Here is a 21,894-nt window from a genome sequence, read left to right on the forward strand (position 1 = left end):
TTACATCCTGCGTTCCTTAGGCTCCCGATGCCGATCACAAACTAATCCCGATCTGTATATTCACCTCACGTGATAATCTACGGCACGAAACTTGACCTCTCTTTGGATTTGGAGCTGCACATCGATCACCTCCCCCTAACGTCTTGCTTCCTGCAGTCTTCTGTCGTTTTAGCTGCGACGTATGCTTCGCTCTCCTTCTCATCTCGCCTCACTTTTGAAGGTTTCATTTATACCTTGTGTACAGTTTCTTTTCTGTAAAGAATTGTTTAAATATTGTCAGGTCGCGACCTCACTTCCACCTTCCTGATTTAAAGAATTCTGCTCATCGCAACTTGATGATGTGTGACGCCGAAAGTCGCGACAACTAATCTGCTACTCACAACTTCCAGCAAATCTCACATCTGAACTTGAAGGTACTTATTCAGTTGATTACTGGACAATGTCTTACCAGACCCCAACGTCCTCCTTGGGGAGGCCTTCCAACTATACGCAACCATGGCCATCGAATCCTTCTACATCAAATTCTCACCCGCCTTCTCTTCCGCATAATTTTCCCTTCAATCAAAATCAAATGTCTGCATATCAACAGTCCCAGGATAGCGCTCGGTATCCGCTCGACTATAATGATGCGAATTTCACCGCAAATTCTCATCTCCCTGGACTAGGAGCTCCCGGGCCGGCTGGATCATTGCCGCCACCTCCTTTCCCTTTCATGGGCAATTTTGCCCATTCGCAATTTCCCCCCCCTCCCTTCCCTCCTATGCAAATGCCGCCGTTGAGATACCCGCCAATGCCAGTCTCTACTGCGCCTATAAATACACCTCCTAGCCGCCCTCTGACGGGTGACATTCAACCCAATTCGGGCTCTGTAACTAATAATCATCCGCAGTTTATGACCTCATCAGCCTCTAAGGAGGATTTGGAACGAGAGGAAGGTGAACTTACTGATAGGGAAGAGGAGGTTTCGCAACATAAAATAGAGCCCAGCCCCCCGTCTGGAAGACGGGGACTACAGCAAAAGACTAATCTCCAGATGGTAAATGGGAAAGGAGGTCGGGCGAACAAAAAGCACTGCAATGGCCATGTGCCGAAAGACTCTCGATGTGTGTCATCGGAGGTCGAGGAGGGCGAAGCTTCCTCAACTAGTTCACGCTCGTTCAGCCGAGACAGTGGATCCCGTAAATCACCCTAGTGACACTTTTCCGCTACAATGAACTAACATTTCACAGCATACAACCCCCCAATGTCAGTCAATGTCGAGCCGGTCGTCCCCGCAGGTAGGATAGCCAACGAAGCTACTGTAAAACCGATCGGTCAAGACCTATCTGCAAGATCCGTGTTTCCCCCGCCTACAGCAGACCCACAATTGATAATCAACGGCGGAAAGTCTCCTGCACAGCTTCGAGTACAAGCGCAGGGTGCCCTTCTTAGTTTAGCTCCTCACAATATTCGATACAGTGAGCTCGTTGGGGAAGGTATCAATCCAGTGATACTTAAGCAACTTTACGAAGAAGTGGGGATCAAGGTCCCCACGCCGCAACCGGATGCCGTATCAACCCAGGCATCCTCGCTAGTCTCAACACCGCGCGGTCATTCTTTCACAGATCACACGGCTTCGGTCGAAACTGCTGGACCAGGGGAGAAACCCCCAGCAGAACCCGTGAGGGCGGACAATGTTACGCAATCGACTGGACTGGCGGAAAACGCGTCAACATCCACCCCTTCATCCCAACCGTGTGCTGCGAAACCCATGGAACGTAAAGAGGTCATTGCCCGTATGCTGGCTGCGAAGGCTGCCAAGTCTACGGGAGTTCCAACATCGCCTCCAAGGGACCTGACAAAAGAAGCACCGACATCAGGCAGCTCAACTACAGATATTGAAAAGACTAGTGACACGGGTGTTGCCGCAGAGGCACCCGCACAAGAAAAGGAGGTTCGCGTCAGGGAAAAGAATAAAGCACAAACGGAGTTGGCTAGGCAACGAATCGAGCAACTCAAGAAGCAGGGCCTAATGAGGCTACAGCAAAAGTCAACCTCAAGCGATGCATCCCCAAGTAATGACCTGCCAAACTCGAAAACAACTAACGATATTACACCCACCTTGAATTCATCGTCAATCCAACATCCCCTGCCTGAGCGTCCCCCTGATCCTGAGACAGGCGCTTTTGCAAGGATCCCTGGATTGTTCATGACCGAAGTAGCTCAGGCATCACATGACGACCCATCTCCGACGCCTACCCAAGGGCTTGTAGTTGATTCCACGCCGCAGCCTCGCTTTAATCAACGCAAGCGCCCGCGAGCATCTGATTTTGACGAGCCAGTTCCTTTACCTAGGAAGACTTCTAACAATGGAGTGAATAATAGTGTCTCGGGCGATAGGCTTATCATTGACATTAGCGATGACGATCTATATGGGGATGACGAAGATGATGCTATGGATATTGAGACCTCCCAAGAAAATGATGTTCCTTCAGTCCCCGAAGGTCCAGCAGGGACCTACCTTTCTGTGGAGTCCCTCCCGCCGAGACCCGCGACATCGTCAAGTCAAGGGTTTTCATTATCTGCGACCCCCCAGCTTCCACGGAATAATGACCCAGAAGACCTCCGGAGGAAACATCTTGAAATACAAGCAATGCACAAGCGGATTGCTGAGCTGGAAAAACGCAAGCAGGCAAAATTAGCTGCCAGTCGTACTCAGTCTCCTCGTGCGGCGGACTCAGAGATATCGCCGCCTGGAGCATTTCCACCAACTGATACTGAAGCTTGTGAGACACCCATACAGGATGCATCAGCTTCCGCTGGGCACAATTCTTCACAAGTGAACGTCATGGATGCTTTGCAAGAAACTATATCATCCGCTCCTAGTGATCATCCTACCTCAAACGGTCTTTCATGTCGTTTGGGTTCCATGGACGCCGAACAATTGAAAGATATGAAGTCGAAAGTCCTGCGGAAAAGAGAGATTGAATCCGGGGTTCCTGCTTTGGACGCAGAAATAAAGAGGTCTGAGACAAGGCTAGCTGAGTTAAATTTTGAACAGGAGAAGCTTTTGCTAGATATTACGAGGGGAAAAGAGGGCCGACAGCAACTCTTAGAGGAACTAAGCAATCTTAACACAGAGCTCGATGGAGTATCATTGGAAGAGGTGGAATCAGCATTAGACAACCTGAGAACCACGCAGGAATCCACAAATGAAGGTATGTCTGTCTATGCCCATTGCTCTTTCTTCCCAGCAAGTCTTTATCTAGCATTATTTGTCTTAGCTTACACTTCCTCAAATGCTTTTCGCATAGTCCAAGAACTGCAACCAATCACTCCAGATGACAAAGACATCGAAATGCCAAGCGGCTCCGAAGTTTCGACTCAGCTCCAGCAACAAAAGGGTTCTGCTCAAGAGCCATCCATAAATACTCCAACTGCTACAAGCAACCCCCCGCGTCCGTCTGACATTACAGCTGGCCAACATGACGTATCTGAAGTTAGTAGAGAATTGACTCCGACTTCTTCCTCCGATTCCACAGGATCATCCATGGATGAATCTAGTGATAGTGATAGCGACGACAGCGATGACGATAGTGACGACTCTGCATCCGTTGAGCAAGAGCCCAACGCCCGGCCCCCTGTGCCGGATGTCCCTATGTCTGTTGTCTCGGACGGTGTAAAAGAGATTAACCAAGTGGCACCAAGCCCGTTGAGCGAAGATCATCATGATCCCCTACCGAACCAACCTCAAGCCACGAACGTGACAGACCAATCTGATATGTCTTCGAGCTCTAGTGACCAAGATATTGAAATGACTGAAGATCAGGCCTCTGATAATTCTACGGTTTCAGAGGCCTATGAGCCCCCGGAACCGGAAGGAAATGCAAGCCCAGCTAACTCGGTTTATTCACCCCCTTTTAGTCCAGCTTCTCCTGGCCCCGTTGAGCCCACCGTTGAGCCCACCGTTGCTAGTTCTCCAGTGGAAAAACCTCAGAACACGGGTGAGCCATCTTTTGGAACTGTCCAAGAGTTGGGTGTCTCACAACTCGGGAACAATCAGGTTGGCCTTCTGGATGTGCGAGAATCTCTTGTTTCGGCAGAGAATTGAAGGCTGACGCACCTTATATAGAATGCTCGACAACCGGGAGATTCAAATCATAAGTACTCGCCTTACGTTAGTCCTTTGAAATCTTTCAAGGCTTTTCGCTACCATCCAAGGTACACTGATGAGGTTACGGGTGGCTATCGTTCCCTAACCTACAGTCACGATATTGACCCTATGGTGTACCTCTGTCCTTTTGAAGCGGCAGGCGGTGTCTGCAACGACCGGTCTTGTGAATTCCAACATTTTCGTGATATGACTCTTAGCGGTGCGTCGACAGACTTGAGCAAACTACACGCAACACCTCCCCATGTGCCATGACTTATAAGAATATGTCGTGCCTCACGCATTTTTTGTTGCTTGGACCTTGGTTTTCTTTCCAGCACTTTCCTCCCAGCCTTCTGTACCCTTCAACTTCCTTATGCCCTTGTTATTGCCAGCTGTGGTCGCTTTTGCATAGTGCGGATGCTGACACACAGGGTTATTAACATCGACAGATGACAAAATCCTTGTCCAGATGGGATCTCTTCGAGAGGGCAAAACACCAGAAGAAAAAGACAACTACATTACTGGTTTGAAAAACATCATCAACGACATGCGACGCGACAAGGTGAAAGATTTTAACACTGTGGCCACGGAGATAGCCGCATACCGTAGACGCTTCCTCCAGGATCCTTCACGAGTCTTACCCTTGTAACAACCGTTTGCCTACAATACCCGAACATTCACATTGGAGGGAGCTCTTCTCTTCTTAAGGTGAGCTACCGATATACTCTGAGGATTGCCGATTCAAACTAGGCAAAGCACATAACTGTGCAAGATCGTCAGACCATCTAGACATGGAAGTCTCTTCCTTCATACTGGTTATACCAGTAGCAGCTTTCTTCCCAATACTACCATGATACCCGCGTCTCACTTGCTTTCCCTTTCTGAATTATCAGAAACCATTCTTTCTCAACCTTGTTATATTAGCAGGCCCAGCTTTTTGCATTCCTTTTCTAACAGTTTCGGCATCTAATGGCTCCTATGGGCCCATTCAAGTGGGCACTTATTATCATACCGCTTCGATCTATGACTATTTGGGTTAGAAACGGTGTGTGGAGTTAGTGAGGATATAACACTTTTCTTCTTTTTTCTCTGAAGGAGGTGGGCGTAGGCGATCCCACCCACGCCCCGACAACAAACAATAGGCCGCAAGACGGCTCGGTGAGAACGAGGACTGCTTATTGTTAAACCAACCTCGCCTGGTCTAGACAGGCATGGGTCGGGCATCACGCCCTCCTAAAGGGAGTGGAAGAATGCGATTGTACAGCCGGGCGTTCGGATCATAGGAGTACATAGCAATAAACAAACGAACAGTACCGCAGTGATTGATTTTAATCTGTCTCCTTGTTTTTCTGGCCCCTTTGTAGTCCTCTTCTTGATTTGCGGACACGGTGGGACGGGGCGTCTAGCGCCTAAGACCGACGAACCCCAAGGCGCAGACGGGCGTCTAGTTCGGGGCTTTGATTGGCCGATGCCCCGATGGTCACCCCGAATGGCCCGACGCCGTACTTTACCCGTGACCTCGGGCTCCCCGCGGAGTCGCAGCAACGGAGATCCAGGATTAGGAAGCATATCCCGCACCCTGAACAAAACCCAGCAAGAAAAGGCAGCGTCACCTGCAACGGTCTCTACGTATCTAACTCGAGTTGAGTCACGGCGATCTTTGTTCAAAAGACTGAGTCATCAGAAATCCGATGACCTTCTGACTCAGGCATGCATGGAGGAAGTAAAGTTACATCACCTATTCTACTAGCACTAACTATACACTATAGTAGACTCTCTTAGTAACCCAGGCTATTACGGTCTCGACATCTGGGGGCTGTGTAGTAGTTCCTGGTTTACGAGACCTCCAATTAGATTCCACGACTCCATATCTCGGAATGGGGAGGGGGGAAAAGAACAGACCTAAAAAATAAGTAAATAAGTAAATAAATGAAAAAAAGAAAAAAAAAATTAAAAAATGAATAAATAATAAGTAAGAGTAATAATAATAGAACAACAAAATAAAATAACCCTCCCCAAAAGCCAGCCAAAGATATAATCTATGTATAGCATACATATACTATGATCGCAACCGCGGATCATACAGATAGAAACACCGTATGTGCCTTCCATACTGCCCTAGCCATAACTGTTGGTAACACCAACAACGCCGAACAACAAACGGACGACAAATTCCTGAAACAAGTCCAACAGTAAGTTGTATGCAGGTTAGTTTTGGGAGCTGAGGAGGGGTGAGCAAGTGACCTTGGTTCTGAACCGGCCGTGTGGATGAAACTAAAACCAAACGGCCTACTGGGCGTCTGTTAAGGCAAGTCAGATTTAAAAAAACACAAACCAAGTACCCGGGTAGCTGCTAGCGTGGGTACTTTTGTTTAAGGCTGAAAAATGCAATTGCTGCTTATAAATTTTTTCAGCTTGGATTATCAAGCGATCGGCGGGTTTTTGTATATCTTATGGTTACTAATGTGCTGGGATAACTGGGTTTCATACCTGGAAGAACGGTGCGATGTCTTATAAATCCAACAAGGGAGAACAGTAATCAAGAAGGCGGTGTTAAAACTGAATAATGGTTTCGTTGCAGGGTATTGATTTCTAAGTCTGTAGTACTATGAGGTTGTATACTATTGGGGTTATGGGATGTTAGATATGTATTTTGGCCGACACGCGAAACAGGGGCCATGTATAATTGTATGATAACTATGTATGTCTTGATCGAACCCTAGAAACCGACCCCAATAGAGTGGACATTCCATTGCATGCCTTGGTTTGAATCGCGATGCAACCCCCAGGTTTATTTTTATAGCACTGCGCAACAGAAACTGCAATGCAGGCTTTGCGTGAGAATCTGACAGGTCCCGAAATAGCAGATTGTCATACAGAACATCTACAGAACAAAGAAGATAGAGGGAGTTCACATAGACCGCGGTAACTTCGTATTATCGACAAGAAAGATAGACATAATTATAGCAGTGATATCATGCCAAGATTACACCATGTGGCTTTTTTATCCCCTACTCTGACGGGGTTATGATGCCGTCCGACGTTCTGTAGTTACAGGGAGTGAGTGGGGTGGAAAGAACGGGTGCCCGTCTTACACCCCTCCATATTTACTATGGATACCCATCCTAGCGGGCGGGCACTTGATTCGGTCGACCCGCGATGATGGCTTAGTAAATTTCTAATTTAGATGAAGACTATTAGTTCATGTTTTTATTATTAGATGTCTTGGAACACCTTTTGCACGCGATCGAATGCCCGGTTCTTCGATCTGTTGGTTCTTGAATGGGCTCCCTTGTACCACCTTCATGGTGACGAGAAGAAAGAAAATCGCGAACACAGCCTCTCTCGGTCAGATGAAGGGTCGCTTCGTATGGAGGGAATGGGCCAGTAAACAAAGGAATAGAAGGTATAGAAGATCTACGAGATAAGAGTCATCAGAGCTGAACATGCAGAACCCAAAAGAGCGGAAAAATAATCGTCAAACATGGGAACCAGGGCCAAAAAACGCCCCAAGACCGCCAGTTTTCTTACCAGCATAGGGCTAAATGCACTCAGTGACCGGCAGAAAGGGCGGTGGGATCATTTGGGAGGGGAAAGTCAAAAAAGAAACCCAGCAAGTGGCTTGCATGATCTGCAGGTATTCCGCAAGTCTGACTGGTGGACCAAGACTTGAGGCTCGGAATATTAACCTACCAGAGTCAGCCTCGAGCTTGCCCATGGTCTCAGCTGCGAAAATCAATACGGGGTCCCTGGTTCGTTTTGGCTTGGGGCCGGATCGACCACACGTGTTATGTATGGAATTTTACCCTATCAGTTTGAGAACGCGGTACGGATGACAGGTGGCAAATGTCTGAATCTATTTATTGATCCCTACAAGATGTGTAATCAACGATTACTGGTGGATTATTGGCCTGGTCTTAACGTTCTGATGTTTGTCGTTGACGGTTTTGGGTGAAGGGCGTGTGAAGCCAGGCAATAAGACGGCACTTGGCCACCTTCTGAGGCATGGTCAAACTCTACCATCGTGAAAATGGAATAATGTCCACAAAAAAGGATATAGATATTGATTGACTATAGAATACAAACATGAGATCTAATAGTATCTGCTAAACAATAATAATAACCATAAAAAAAAAAAAAAAAAAAAAAAAAAAAACAAAGTAGGCACAATATACCCCCCGATCAATAGTTCCGGCCCTAAGCGAGGCACTCTTCGGCTGCAAGACTAAGTATAGTCCAGCTATACTTTGTCTTGCAGCGGCCCCATGAGCCCATCATGATAATCAAACATCACAAAAATCAAAACACTGTAACCGCTCAAGTCTATGCACTCGTGCCTGAAAATGAAACCCGAGAAAGGAAAATCAAAATAACAAAAAAAAAAAAGAAGACCCGATACACCCTCTCCCATGAATGTTTCTGCCGTGCCATGCTCATAATGAAATCGCTCAGATACCAATCAAAAACGCGTTGCTGTCGTAAGATCCCGTCTCGACATTAAATGTATAGTAAGTTGAACACTATACCGAAACATGTCAGCTTTAGAATTCCACACTAGCGTCTACTCCGGAAACTCTTACCTCAAGCGATCGAAATGTTCCAGATCATTACTTCACATGCTGACAATCCGAGCAGACAACGTGTTGGCACATAACACATCGAGGTTGGTTGTTGTATAGCTTGGGCCCATCATGGCAATTGCAGCAGATATACAGGTACCCATTGGTTCTGACGCGGCCGGAGAGGCCGTGGAGAGAGCTGTCAGGCACATTCACGTAGGACATGGATGGCCGATGAACCAAGGAATCGTCCTCCATGGTAGATGAGACTGATGCCAGAGAGCTGACTGAGTCCCTTCGCTCCTTGCGACCAGGGACTTGAGAGAATGGCGACATCTCGTGGTAGCAAGGCATTATGTTGTTTGAAGATGTTCCGTCTGGAATAGTCGGTAGGATTGCAGTTGCGAGAATGTGGATGCTGCAGAGTACGGATGTGTGTTGGAGAGAGTCTGGTAACTAGACACAGTGAAGGATAAGGCTCAGTAGATATAGACTGAAGCAAAGAATGTATGCAGTGCTGAGTAGAAGTCAACGTGTTTGTTGCTAATGAAGATTCAAAAGGAGAGTGAGGATGCGTTTAAATAGAGGCAGAGACGAGAATGATGAATCACTCTGACAATGACAAGGCAGTCTTCGCCCTGAATAGTGTGGCTTCGACATATCAGGCAAGCCCCAGGCCACAGCTCTGCCCCAATCGGGGCTAAAACCATATTACTTCAGTCATCAGCTAAGGGTAATCTTCTGCAAAAAGAAGGGGCCGTTTAGCAAGTAGATCGAAACGTGGCTTGGCAGGCTATTACTTTGGCCCTGAGGGTCCGGACCGTTATGTGTCTAGATCCCTTTGAGTGACATTCAGCAGCATTCTGAATCATAGCTCCGGTAAACTGGAGGCCTGAGAAGGAGAATCAACTGCCATCCTGCAGCAAGTTGACTCAATCTGTCCACGGGGTTCGCTGATTGTTCTTCCAAAAGGCGGAATACCGGCAAGGCTTGGGCTCTTGATTTTGCCCGTTCATACCCGCCATTCCTCCAGTAACTGTCCAGTTTTCATCGGTTGGATTTATTTAATTATTTTTTATGGCTAGGGTGTTTTTTCATTTCTTCCTGTTAATTACCCCCTCTTGGCTTCTAAAGTGGATGCGGACTATGCATAGCCTGGATGAGATGCTTGAACGGGCAAAGTGTTTGGAATCTTTGGATCCACTTTTAACTATGGGGACTAGGCAAGGTACCTACCATTCAGGCAACGACCGCCCGGAGCCTCAGGTCTCTCCCGCAGCCCAGCTCAGCACTGATGTTCTTCGGTAGTCTTAAGCCTTCTGGCTCTTACCGTCACTTTTTACCTATTCTGGGTGTCCACCAGCGGAATCACTAGTGTTTCTGTCGGTCAAACAGTTGTACTTCAGTTTCCGACTAAGCCAGGCATCCCTGTTTGCTGCCTGCTATAGTCCTCAGGCAATCCACGTGCGTATTTTTGTATGACGCCCAACACGAAGAATGACAGAATAACCAAATTGATTCATTACTCGATTGGAAAATGACTCTTCATCTTTTTGCTTTCTCCATCTTGCGAGCTCTTCTTCCTCCCGCCTTCTCTCCGTTTCTGTTCCTTTCTTTTGTTCTTTTCTTTTTTCCTCTTTTCTTATTCCTGTCTCCTTAATTACCTACCCCACCTTTCCTCTATCTTTCCAACTGCAATATTGCAACTACTGCCACCGATCAAACAAAAAAATACTGATCACCAATCCTGACTGATATTACTGTACGTTGATACCTACCTAGAAGGGCAGTGCTAATTTGGATCTGCTTCGAAATCGCATCATGCGGGAAGCTTATAATTACTCACTTCCACTGTGGATCATCGCACGAAAGCCAAATATACCATTGTTCTCCCAGGCTACAGCCGCTCCAACTGCTATACATTACCACGCTCAACAAGAGGCAGCTTTTGAGATCTCGGCCAAACGGTGCGCTTCGTGTCCCCGTACTGACGTATTCCCCTGCAGACGACGTTCGCATCTTGGATAGCGTCTTTTGCATTGCTACAAACTCACAGGCAGAAACTTTGAAGCCTTCTAGAGGCATACCTCGACAAAGTGCGCGATTTAATAATTTTGCAAAGAAAAAGCTAAACGATGCTTAGATGGTAGGCATGCGGATCGTTATCCTATCTGAGAAGACCAGCGTTTGAGAGAACGACAACAACACCGATATTATCGCACCGCAGGATTCTCGACGCTGGCCAACGGACAATGTTACCAAGGAATTGGTGTAATACTAATGATGCCGCTAGGTGACTGAACCAGTATTCTCTGTGTCGGCTGCGTACGGACAGTCAATGGAAAAAAGATTTTCAATATGCATTGTAGCGACAGGTCGGGATCTTGATTAGATCGTAGATTGCAAGATAAAACTAAAAATCGCTTGTCATCATGTGACAACACATGACGACGTCATGTATAGAGTTTGATGAGTTTGCAACTGCTGGTTGTCACGTTCCTGATGATGGACAGCAACAACGTCACTTTCGTTCCCCCTGCCGGCCATATTTCTACACTTAGCCCGAGGCTTTCATCTTCCCGACCGATAGTGCCTCCTGTGGCGGCTGTACATACTTGTTTCCCCGTTTTTGTATAGATACAGTACAGATTCAATCCGATACTCTTTCGTCCTACCACTCCTCAATGCAGAGGCAATTCCAGCCCTTTTACCATTAATTTCCGATGGCGCGTCCAGACAGGCGCGTCAGTTTAGCGGTAGCTAGGATCATACCTCTGGTGCTACTCTGTACTGTCATTTATGCCTCCTACGCTATTACAAAACCTCTATGCAGTCAGTTCCCCCTATTTGGAAATCAACGGTGATGCTAATAGCCTCTTCGAATACAGTCGACTACCTAATTACCCCTCTACCGAAGTATAATCGCAGTTCTAGAGTTGGCGCTGGAATCGCCATAATTGTTGTATATTACGTTTTACTCACACCGATGGTTATTACATATCTTCGGCTACTGTACAATGTCATTTGCAATCCCGGCTTCATACCGCGAGGCTCTTCATATCTTCCTGATCAACAGGATGCCGAAGCACCGAACGCTCATCGTCGAAACCGTAAACGAAGGAGGAAAAGCCATCGAAAGCCGGGAACAGCTGAGAAGTCAGACACATCGGATGAGGTAGACCTCGAAAGGGGCGTCGATCACCACGCTGGAGGAAAGGCGTTCCCCCTGAATGCAGAAGGGCTAGAAAATTTTTATACGAAAGACGTCTTTATCTGCCAGCCAGATGGAAGGCCCATATATTGTTCCACTTGTTGTCAGTACAAGACAGACAGAGCACACCATTGCCGGGAAGTAGACCGGTGTGTTCGTAAGATGGACCACTTCTGTCCTTGGTAGGTTATGCTCCTCTTTGGAAAGGCATGGCGTTACTCACTATCACAAGGGTAGGCGGTGTGGTCTCGGAAACCTCATTTAAATTCTTCATTCAGTTTGTGTTTTACACATTCGTCTTCTGCACATTCACTCTTATTGTTTGTGCGATCTTCACCGCGGAACTGCGACGAGAGGTAAGACCACACCTTCTTGGTAAAACCGTTGTACTGGGTCGACTAACCTTCTAAGACGGGCGAGGTCAATCCTCATTGGGCTGTTGGTATCGGATTGTGAGTGAATACAGCTGCGACTACGGTCGACTTGTTGAATAACGATCTAATGGTTCACAGGAGTTGCCTTTTTGGAATATTCACACTTGGAATGACACTTAGCTCTGTACAACTTGCGATGTATAATTTGACAACGATCGAGAATTTGAATCGTCGGTCAGCAGTCTGGACATTGGCTATTCGTGTGCCCAAGCATATGCTTTCCAAGCTCGACCCCGAGTCCCGATGGGCACCGACATTTCGTACAATAACTTATCCTTTACCGCCGATGCCTCTAAATGCCGAGGCTACAGCAGAACATCAACAATACCCACCCACAGGGGAACAGCATGTGTTTGCGATTCTTCAGACACTCCCAGGCGAAAACCCTTTTGATCTGGGCACTTCTTTCAAAAACCTCCAACAAGTTTTGGGTTACTCTATACTTGACTGGTTGCTTCCCCTCAAGCAAAGCCCATGTGCGGATCATAGTAGTCTAGAAAGCGCTTTCGCGCTCGGGCCCGTGGTCCAGAGACTGAAGGCTGAGGCTGGCCTTGAACATCCCGTCACTGCACATGGCGAGCCTAGAGATAGGTCATCGAAGCGTAAACGGAGACGAGGCAGAGCTGAGCAACACAGTTGAGATACAATTTTGGCTAATAATACTGGAAACATTGCAGCGGTATATGCCCATCATCAATATCATCGTCATTATGCGGGAGTTTTGGTCGTTCTGGAAAATGCTGCATCCTTGTTCAAGCCTTAGACCATTTTGCTTTTTACCTTTTATTCTTTTCTTCTTCTTTCGTTTTCTTGGAGCCATTGGTAACGGAGCACTGGCCTGCTTGGACACACGAAGCTATCACATAGCATACATACATACATACATACATACATACATATTAATGAGAGCAAAAAACGGCTTTCGTTCTAAGCTTGCTCTGAAGAGGTGCTCTAGATCCCCGGTACTTAGATCTCAACCAGGTTGCCTTTCACTTCAGTTCAAAGCTGAGGGCTAAGAGTGATGGAAGCCATAACATCTATATACTCCATTTCTCATGCGAGGCTTGTATATTGCTATGCAGTTTGTTATTCTAGTCAGTTGGCGAAAAGAGATAATGGAGATCACTATAACAACATACGCTTGTATCATAGATGTCCTGATTTGCTCCCCAACCTTGTTTATCCAACTGGTATATATTTTAATACTATTCTACCTAAATAATCTAGGGTGAGATACTGGGATTATTGTTGATCTAGTTCATGTAACAAATAATCCAGGCAAGTAAGTATCAATTGCCCGGGTAGTCTAGTGGTATGATTCGCGCTTAGGGTTCACCCAAAGCATTGACTGCGCGAGGTCCCCGTCTATCCCGGGTTCGGGCCTATTATTTTTACTAAGTCAGTACATTGATAGTAAGATGAAGCTCCCTGGCTAGTTCCAGGATATCTTTATTTCTTTATTTTGTCTTTTTCTGAGATGCATGAGTGAGTCCGTGTTACAGCACTCGTGAAGGAAGGGTTAAGCCAGCCCGGACTGATTCAATTAGGAATTGCTGTTGAACTGTCTCAACGTAGTAAACTACATCGGTACGGATATAAAGAACAGCAGGCAAACTAAAGAATGATAACGACATACCTAAAGAAAGCACAGGTAAACGCAAACATACATAGTTCGGTACTATCTAATCGGTGTCTAACTGCGTTACCGAGTAATCGGGTGATCTATAATCTCGGCATATATAGATTGGGAAGCAGTGCAAAGAAAGTTAAACATCCCTGATGGTTGCTCACGTGGTCAATTACCGACTACGTCAGGGGTGTTCTGAGTATTTCTTTCAATTTGTGTTGCTCAATATTGGCTTTGAACTCTAAGTATAGAGTTTTAATTTGAATAAAGGGAAATTCTATGGAAGTCCGATAGGAAACTGGTCATATTGCGTCATCAGCCTGCTTATAGTACATATCGAAATCATACATCGTAGCACATATATATTGTACAGAGATTGAGCCCGAAAATCTCCCTAGGGTGGGGAGTAGAAAAAATGAAAGAAAGAAAGCAACAGAGAAGAAAAAGAGAAAAAGGAAAAACATTTCAACATTGACCATCAACATGAAGAACAAGAAGAGGTATCATAATATACAATGATCGAAGTCATCCAGTGCAGGGACTTTATCACGCAGGAGTGCAGTCGCTACACGATTTGTGATTGCAGACGGTGCACCGGCCTTGGCTCAAACCGGGATTATTCTCGGAGCGACATGAGCAGCATATCCACCACCCAGCCATGCTGGGTCTGGAGGTGTCATTGGTGCTTTGAGGAGCTAGCGATGTGTGCCGTGTCATAGTTGATGTAGAAGTATGGGTGGCTGTCGATGATGGATGAAGTACTTGTTGATGGCTTGGCTTAGAATTCTAAGCTGTATTAGTTACAAATGGGGACGATTCTCTAGAAGGGGCTAAGTACCGATTAAGAGGAGATTGTGCTTACTCTGCAGAGATGCTTTGAGTCAAATACTATTTATATGAATATGTAAATTTTTGATCTGGTATAGGATGGTTTATGATGGTTGGGAGTAAATTAAGGAAAAGATTTCCAGTCGTTTCGAACCGACTTTATAGGCCATCTTAGGATAAAAGAAGGTGAATCATCGTTCGTTGCCCCTTTAGACCCTTCACACCGGGCTTTGCAGGGCACAAGTCTGAAAGCTTCTGCTAGATTGCCCTTACCACAACACCTTTGTTGAGTCCGCCTATTCTCAGTGCAAGATAGCTAAAGAGAACAATCAACACCTAGTGTCCTGGGCTCGTGCCGTGTGGCTAAGTCTGCGCCTGAGTACGCATGACTCGATGAGAATGCGAGTTCGAACGAGGCCTTAGGTCTTGAAAGATCACTACCTTCCGCGACGAAGTACCTGCTAAACCAGGGGCAACGAAACGCACCCCCGGTGATGTATGACACATGATAAGTACGTCATCATTAGCCCTGAGCATGTTGGCCCTGAGCTGGGCTAACCCTAAGGCACATCTGTGGCTGAGTAGGGCAGTAGCTGATTGTGCAGTGTCAGTATAAAGATGCTGCACATCACTGGATACTTGAGCTTGCGTCCTCAAAGCAAGGTTTGATCGTAAAGCTTCACTAACTCATCAAGCATTTGCCGTCGTAAGGGCGGCAGTGCATCAGTGAAAAAGCTCGAATGCGGGTAAATGATATAAACTGTTGTGCAATGTCGATGATTAGACAATAGCATTGTGACTCGTTGGTGTGAAACTTCAACTGGGGATCCCAAGGCATTTGGGTGATATCGTTGCATATGCAAGAGCCCGAATTACCCCTTGACAGCATGTGACAAACAGATCATCTAACAATGGCTTCAGGCTTTTTATCCAATAGAGCGTTTCATGAAGCTGCTATCCCGTGTGTCAAGTGTGTCGTGGGTTCGCGCTAGAACGTAACCTGGTGGTAGGTAGAACGCGATCACCCGAATGAGTTACACACCTCGGTTATGAGGAGAAAAGTCTACCATGGCGACGGCGAAGATAAAAGAAATCGCGCATGCTCTTCACTCGGCCGGTGAAGCGCAAGGAAGCCAGAAGTGAGAAAAAGTGAAGCGAACGTGTGGGTAACGGGGAGCAAAGGCTGTTTCAAGGCGTTCGATGCCCAATATTGTTCCAGAAACCATCACGGTCAAGTAAGGGAGAGTTGTTCATGCTCCACTGCTATTCGGGCGTCCTGGAACTGAGACGGGAAGTGCCCGGTTGCCCGTGCTGAGCTCAGCCTTGGGAGTCTTCAATCATCGGCGAATCAACACAGCAATTTACGCATAGAATTATTCGTCATGGCTGCGCAGTTCTAATGTTATCAATTAGCATTGTGTGTTGGATGATTACACGGATGGGTGTCTACATTCAAAGGTACAGTACATACATGCACACAGAAGCCGGGAGAGTATTCTTCTAGAAATTCGCGGACTCCACTCTTGGGTTCCTTAATCTTACTCCGGAGTACAGTATGCCTGAATCAGTGAACCCACATTGAGATCCCGAGTGGCAGTACATTCCATTGGATGATGTCATGGGTGCCGTGCATCTTTTCTATGCGCTAACAAAATGTTCAGCCGGCGCATCGCTTGGCAACCGGCAGGTGGAAAAGGTAGATACGGGAGAGCGGGTGATTCGCCCGTCGACACTTGGGCAACGGGAATTCTTTCCCCCCGAATCAAAAGTCAAAGTTTTGGATGACGCTGACGGAGGATGTGAAGCCTGCTCCGTCGACTTTCAATGATATCTCATTCGTTAGGAGCCACTAGTGTTAGTGGTATCACCACGGTTAAAAGCGGAGGGGCAGTGGAGACAAAGGACTGAAGGTTGAAGTCCGCTTGATCCGGCATCGGTATCAGTATCACCGTGCCGAGACTGGTATGCGAACTACTGGATGAAAGTGAGGCCTTGTGATACAGTCTTATCCAAGTCATACCCTGAGGCTCTTCACTTCACGATGTTTGGTGGTATTGATCGGAACGATTGGACGAAGTCAAGCGATTGAGTTGCGGAACTGGAAAGACACTCTTCCGGCCGGGGGCGTGACCATGGTTGGTGCAAACATATGCAAAACGCACCCAAGGGAAAGAGAACGGGAGATGTCACTGACATCCATGGTTTCCCGGTACTTTATTGTCACCACTATAACTACACCCACAGAGTACATAGATCCCACCCACTATGGTATCCCGGAAACTCGTCGACACACATCGGTGACTACTTCTCTTCTCACTTCAAACATTGAGCGAATCAGACCATTCTTATTAAGGGAGCCCTACTGGGGCGTATGCTCAGCTCTTACAGGAGGCAACCGGACTATACGAATTAGATAAGCTGGTGGGTGTTCCACTTTTATGGCGATCCATGCCATCATTAGATGGTTTCTGACCGTTGTTAGTGCGCTTCGTCGAGGACCCTCTTTCGTCACAGCCCACTCAAGACTCCCCAAACTTCAAAGACAATATTGTAATTTTTTATTTATTCTTTACCGTCAATCGCCTTTCTGATTGTCAACCTCCTCGTGGTGATTTATGATTTATTATCTTTCTCCTTGCTTCTCTTCGACAAAGTCTCTGTGATCCACTATCGATTTTCTGTCTTCTATAAATATCGCTGTCTTGCCGCTCGTGCTGTCTCACTCGTCGCCTGCAGGATCAGGCATCCGAAACTAGCTCCTTTTCTTTTTTTGCCCCTCAGCCTTAACTTTCTTTAGTTCTTCGACGAGTTTCCTGGCCTGGTGCCCAAAGGATTCGATTTCATTCAAACTGCAGGATTCTTCCCCATTCTGTCCATTTTATGTAAATTCTTTGTCTCCTCTACCTCTGATTTGCCTGTCTTCTTAATCTTCGCACGTCTCATTGACAAAGCTTATCTCAGTGCTTTGTCTTCTTTCAACCAAACGTTGCCCGCCTCCGCATTACAACGATCGCAGTTTATACCTCGCCCCATTGTCTGTGAGGGATTGGAATAGTCCCTACTACACACCATCGGCCCATGTCTCCAAGCGGCTCGCGTATGATTGATCCCATGCGAGCCTCCACCGGAACGGTGCAGCTCAGCTCCTCTTACGATCCCTCCTCCGCTAGTCGATCCGCATACTCGGGCTATCCGTCCAGCGGGCCTTATGTGGTGACAGCGTACGACCCCCGGTATTTTCGGGAAGGAGGATTAGAAGCCCAGCGGGTTTCTTCAAAAACCTATCGAGACGCTGGTCATTCAACCAAATTGCGAACCGAGTATGAAGTTCGTCCAAGACAACGGAGTAATACTACCTCCGCGGCAGACACCCACTTGGCTCCTGGTCGGCTTCATGGCCCCAGAGCCCCTCCTGTCATAACATCCAGCTACCGCCGTTCTCCTAGCCCTCTTCCAAGCCATGACCATCATCCGGTGCATTCCTCTTCGCCCCGGCGCCACCGGCGCCATCCTCTTTCTGTCTCTCATATCGATTATGCTAGTGATACAGGACGACTAGATCCGAATGATAGGGTGATTATGTCGCCAATAGTGCACAGTGGTTACAGGGAGCACGATCCCAGTAGACGCTCGCGATACCCGCCTACGGGAGGCCTTCGCAAGGGGGAGGACATTGACGATTATGATGCTTATTCCTATACCAATCCTCGTGAGCAGTTCGAGAAAGACTCTGCCGCGCGGCTTCGTCATGATCGGGGCTCATATTGGAGGGAGAGGCCTCTGAGCTTGACCGGGATTGATGATCCTCAATTAGTATCAAGAAGCGGACCCCGATCGCCAAAGCCTCCTCCATCTACAAGAGGTTTCGACAGACTTGAATGGGACCCGAGGGTACGGCGTCCGATGCAGGGCTCTGCTGATAGCGACGTTGACGTCGCCAGAGCGCACCGCCGGGCGGGGCGACGAAACCCGGTTCATCTACACCAAGAAGCGGATGAAGGGTATTCTTCATACAGGAGCGATTACGAAGATGCTCACCGTCGCCGGCATCGGCATCGGCGGCATGACAATAATCGGAGTGGTCGACATCCTTATGATGATGGCGCGTCAAGGGGCTCCATCACTAATGAGCCTGCTTCCCAAGGCACTACTACTGGACTGGGGACGGCTGTCCTAGGAGGTGTACATAATGATTATGAATCTCAAAGAGCTGAGCGCCATCGCTCTCATGAACACGATACGCGGGAGCGTCATAGTCGACTGCAGAGGTCATCTAGACGCCAAGTGGACAGCGATTCGGATGCGTACACTTCTGACGAGGACCTGAGGAAACACAGACGCGAGGCGTCGGCGCGCCCGAAAGCTAGCAGATCTGATGATTCTGCAAGCGGCAGCGAGCGGCCTCGACGACGCCGATCTCATTCACGCCCACGTCCACAGGATAGCTCTACCACGAAGGAGATGATCCAAATAGATCGCCAGGAAGACAAAAGGACAGAGTCTACAGTTTCGAAAGACAGCGAGACCCCACCAAAAGGGATCTTAAAGACTCCTACAGATAAATTCCCGGAGGAACCTAACCCTGTACGAGAAGGAGTAGCGCCTCTGAAGGACGCGCACAAGAAAGGCATCCCTCCCGGCGCGCGGTGGACTAAGATTGATCGTCGACTAGTCAATCCCGCAGCCCTGGAAGCTGGCCGTGAGCGCTTTGAGGAACGGTCGGACTACGTGATAGTCTTGCGGGTGCTGAGCAAGGAGGAGATCCAAGCGTATGCGGTTAGAACGCAAGAGATACGAGGTATGCTGGACGTGAATATTCCCGCAGGCTTCCAATACTAACCGCTTATAGATGCACGCTACCGTGAGTATGTTCAGGAGCGACGTCGGAGGCGAGAGGAAGATAAGCGACGTGGTCGTGCGGTAGACGACTTCTCAAGCGACGACGAGGAAGATGACGACGATTCTCCTGGGGGAGTCGAGGATAAGCCGGCAGAGCAGCATAAGATGGCGGAGCCTGTGAAGTCAGCAGGTTAACCGACAACATTGATCATGAACGTGGCTCTTGTTCCTCTCTTGCCACCTACTATTTTTCTTCCTTTCTTTTTTTTCCCTTTCAGTTTCATCCTCTACGTTCAGTGATCCGATTGTTCGGATCTGCGCCGTAGTGTACATATATGAAGTCATGTGCTTATTTCTTGGATGCATAATGGGTTATCGACGGTTACAATATGAATTCAGTGTGCAGATGAATTGTTGATCATGATGTTGTTCAGTGTTCATGTGGAAAGCGAAGCGATCAATCAAACGTGACCATGAGGTTTTGGCTATATTTTGCGGGTTATTTATTGCATCATTGTATACATCATTTGGGCCAGGTCCGTCCTCAGCAAACATGGAGAGATCCAATGAGCAGGGGAGGACAGAGGTTTTGCAAGTCTCCTGACTATTGTTAGAGGGATGTTGTACCACCGGAAGCCGCTCGGTGACTGGTTGAGGACACGAAGATGAAGAAGGGAGGTAAGCTCTAGCAGGACGCTGTGTACCCCTTGGGGCCGGAGTTGGGTGCTTCTGCAGAGCAGCCAGTCACTTGTTTGTTTCTGTCTTCCACTTCTTTTCTTTGCTTTTCTGTTCGGAGTGTTGAATGCCAATGCATTCGGAAAGAAACCACATCTCTCCCAAGCCCAGATGTAAGCCCTATATTTCGATCAGCGTCGGACGTCGCATCGCCCGTGTTTAGCTTCCTTTTTAGTTCAACTCTAGGGATGCTATAGGTGCGTTCCAACGCAACTCTCCCGCAGCGGATGAACATGTTTTTATCGCACGCACGTCTACAAGGAATCGACGGGAAGACATGGGTCCCCTGGAATCCTTTCCACCCCGTCAACCGTTGGATTTCTTTTTACTTTCTCTTGAATTGCTTTTTGTTACTGTACAAATCAATTATAGATATCTTTATTTTAATCAATTTCTATTATTATCCAGCCTGCCACCTGTCATGAAGAGAAGCGACATAGTGGTCAAAAGAAGAAAACCTATGCGATTCCACTTCAATGCGGGAGGGTGTGACAATGGCGTTTTTAGGCGCTGTTGCTCCATCTCATCTTATTCTCTCTGCTCCACGAAAGGAAAATCAGAATAGGCTGGTTCATTATAGGGTGTGCGGGACACCTTCTTTTTCCCCAAGCCACTTGGTTCATGATAGCCAAACAGACATCCATAGTTAAGTTAAATCCCGAGAGTCCGAGTATCGTTGCATTTCCAAGCCCACTAGCATCCGGATGACGAAAGACGGTGGTGATGAGTCCCCCAATCACGTCGGGGAGTGGTTGTTGGAGGTGTTGCCTGGTGGTCGACAATCCTTTCGGATTATCGGCATGGAGGAGTGGGCAACTACTCCGTACTTACTTACTAGTCATAGTATCTTTCTGATTAATCCGACTACGTTGGATGTTTGCTCCAGGATAGGTAGTGATGTGCTAACAACGATACTACCTCGAGACAAGGAGATACTGGACAGATTGACGGGACATCGGGTCATGGCTTGCCATGACACATTGCCCGTCGGCGTATCTTATTCGTATGGATGGACATACCTCCCATGCACATCTATCGTTCTGGTAGGTATGTCTGGGAAGTAAAGGGATTGTTGTTGAATTACTCCTCCAACGTTTCTGCATCTAATTAATAACGGGGTCGCAAAAAAAAAAAAAAAAAAAAAAAAAAAAAAAAAAAAAGAAAAGAAAAGAAAAGTTTGACACAGCTCACATTCCGGTAGACCTGTCGGTGAATATTTACTAAACTTTATGATGCGTTGCCTTAACTTACTTTTCTGCATCGTTTTTGCTTTTTTCTTCTGTTTTGACTCCTTCAGTCTCTCTTGAAGATTCTGTATCAATTCCGCGAGTTGACATAATTCCACGTCGGAACAAACTTCCCCAATCCCCTCACTGTAAGTACATACAGTACGCATGTACTCTGTATACGAAGTATGCCTTCACATCGAAAATATCGGCGTCAGGTAACTGGACGGTAAATTTCACGGCGCCCCTCGGGATGTCCCTCTTTTCGCTCCGCTAATCACCCGCTGCTAGTTCGCTTTCGGC

At 47.3% G+C, this 21,894-nt stretch overlaps 5 protein-coding genes and 1 non-coding gene across 6 annotated transcripts; 5 read left to right on the forward strand and 1 right to left on the reverse strand.

Moving 5' to 3' along the window:
* Window positions 1-42: 42 nt before the first annotated feature.
* On the forward strand, window positions 43-8,233 carry F9C07_2171408 (uncharacterized protein). Its single transcript, XM_071509357.1, has 6 exons — window positions 43-1,178; window positions 1,230-3,197; window positions 3,294-4,057; window positions 4,112-4,352; window positions 4,582-7,310; window positions 7,367-8,233. Exons 1-5 carry the CDS (start codon window positions 440-442, stop codon window positions 4,779-4,781), a joined length of 3,912 nt encoding a protein of 1,303 aa, XP_071367978.1. The 5' UTR covers window positions 43-439; the 3' UTR covers window positions 4,782-7,310; window positions 7,367-8,233.
* F9C07_11720 (uncharacterized protein) lies at window positions 7,678-8,087 on the forward strand (the record flags this gene model as incomplete). The annotated part of the gene is made up of 2 exons (XM_071507672.1): window positions 7,678-7,884; window positions 7,947-8,087. 2 exons carry the CDS (start codon window positions 7,678-7,680, stop codon window positions 8,085-8,087), a joined length of 348 nt encoding a protein of 115 aa, XP_071367979.1.
* Window positions 8,234-8,518: 285 nt separating the features above from the next.
* F9C07_11719 (uncharacterized protein) lies at window positions 8,519-9,185 on the reverse strand. The gene is made up of 2 exons (XM_071507671.1): window positions 8,713-9,185; window positions 8,519-8,652 (listed from the first exon to the last, which is right to left on the reverse strand). Exon 1 carries the CDS (start codon window positions 9,043-9,045, stop codon window positions 8,740-8,742), a length of 306 nt encoding a protein of 101 aa, XP_071367980.1. The 5' UTR covers window positions 9,046-9,185; the 3' UTR covers window positions 8,519-8,652; window positions 8,713-8,739.
* Window positions 9,186-11,072: 1,887 nt separating this feature from the next.
* On the forward strand, window positions 11,073-13,279 carry F9C07_2171440 (palmitoyltransferase pfa5). Its single transcript, XM_071509358.1, has 5 exons — window positions 11,073-11,523; window positions 11,580-12,084; window positions 12,135-12,258; window positions 12,314-12,354; window positions 12,415-13,279. The coding sequence occupies exons 1-5, from the start codon at window positions 11,415-11,417 to the stop codon at window positions 12,974-12,976; spliced, it is 1,341 nt and encodes a 446-aa protein (XP_071367981.1). The 5' UTR covers window positions 11,073-11,414; the 3' UTR covers window positions 12,977-13,279.
* Window positions 13,280-13,631: 352 nt separating this feature from the next.
* On the forward strand, window positions 13,632-13,719 carry F9C07_t212. The gene has a single exon. It is a non-coding gene; the product is annotated as a tRNA-Pro (tRNA).
* Window positions 13,720-16,444: 2,725 nt separating this feature from the next.
* F9C07_2074696 (uncharacterized protein) lies at window positions 16,445-19,825 on the forward strand (the record flags this gene model as incomplete). The annotated part of the gene is made up of 3 exons (XM_041294468.2): window positions 16,445-16,487; window positions 17,847-19,589; window positions 19,641-19,825. 3 exons carry the CDS (start codon window positions 16,445-16,447, stop codon window positions 19,823-19,825), a joined length of 1,971 nt encoding a protein of 656 aa, XP_041148735.2.
* Between the last annotated feature and the right edge of the window lie 2,069 nt (window positions 19,826-21,894).

This window comes from Aspergillus flavus, chromosome 6 (genome assembly GCF_009017415.1).
Source record: "Aspergillus flavus chromosome 6, complete sequence".
NCBI classification, from domain to species: Eukaryota; Fungi; Ascomycota; class Eurotiomycetes; order Eurotiales; family Aspergillaceae; genus Aspergillus; species Aspergillus flavus.

Bases quoted from the DNA above. Each gene is read 5' to 3' on its own strand.
- F9C07_2171408 (XM_071509357.1), top strand. From the start codon at position 440: ATGTCTTACCAGACCCCAACGTCCTCCTTGGGGAGGCCTTCCAACTAT. The intron at 1,179-1,229 runs GTAAATCACCCT...AACATTTCACAG, and splicing joins CAGCCGAGACAGTGGATCCC to CATACAACCCCCCAATGTCA. The intron at 3,198-3,293 runs GTATGTCTGTCT...CTTTTCGCATAG, and splicing joins GCAGGAATCCACAAATGAAG to TCCAAGAACTGCAACCAATC.
- F9C07_11719 (XM_071507671.1), bottom strand. From the start codon at position 9,045: ATGCCTTGCTACCACGAGATGTCGCCATTCTCTCAAGTCCCTGGTCGC.
- F9C07_2171440 (XM_071509358.1), top strand. From the start codon at position 11,415: ATGGCGCGTCCAGACAGGCGCGTCAGTTTAGCGGTAGCTAGGATCATA. The intron at 12,085-12,134 runs GTAGGTTATGCT...CACTATCACAAG, and splicing joins ATGGACCACTTCTGTCCTTG to GGTAGGCGGTGTGGTCTCGG. The intron at 12,259-12,313 runs GTAAGACCACAC...TAACCTTCTAAG, and splicing joins CCGCGGAACTGCGACGAGAG to ACGGGCGAGGTCAATCCTCA.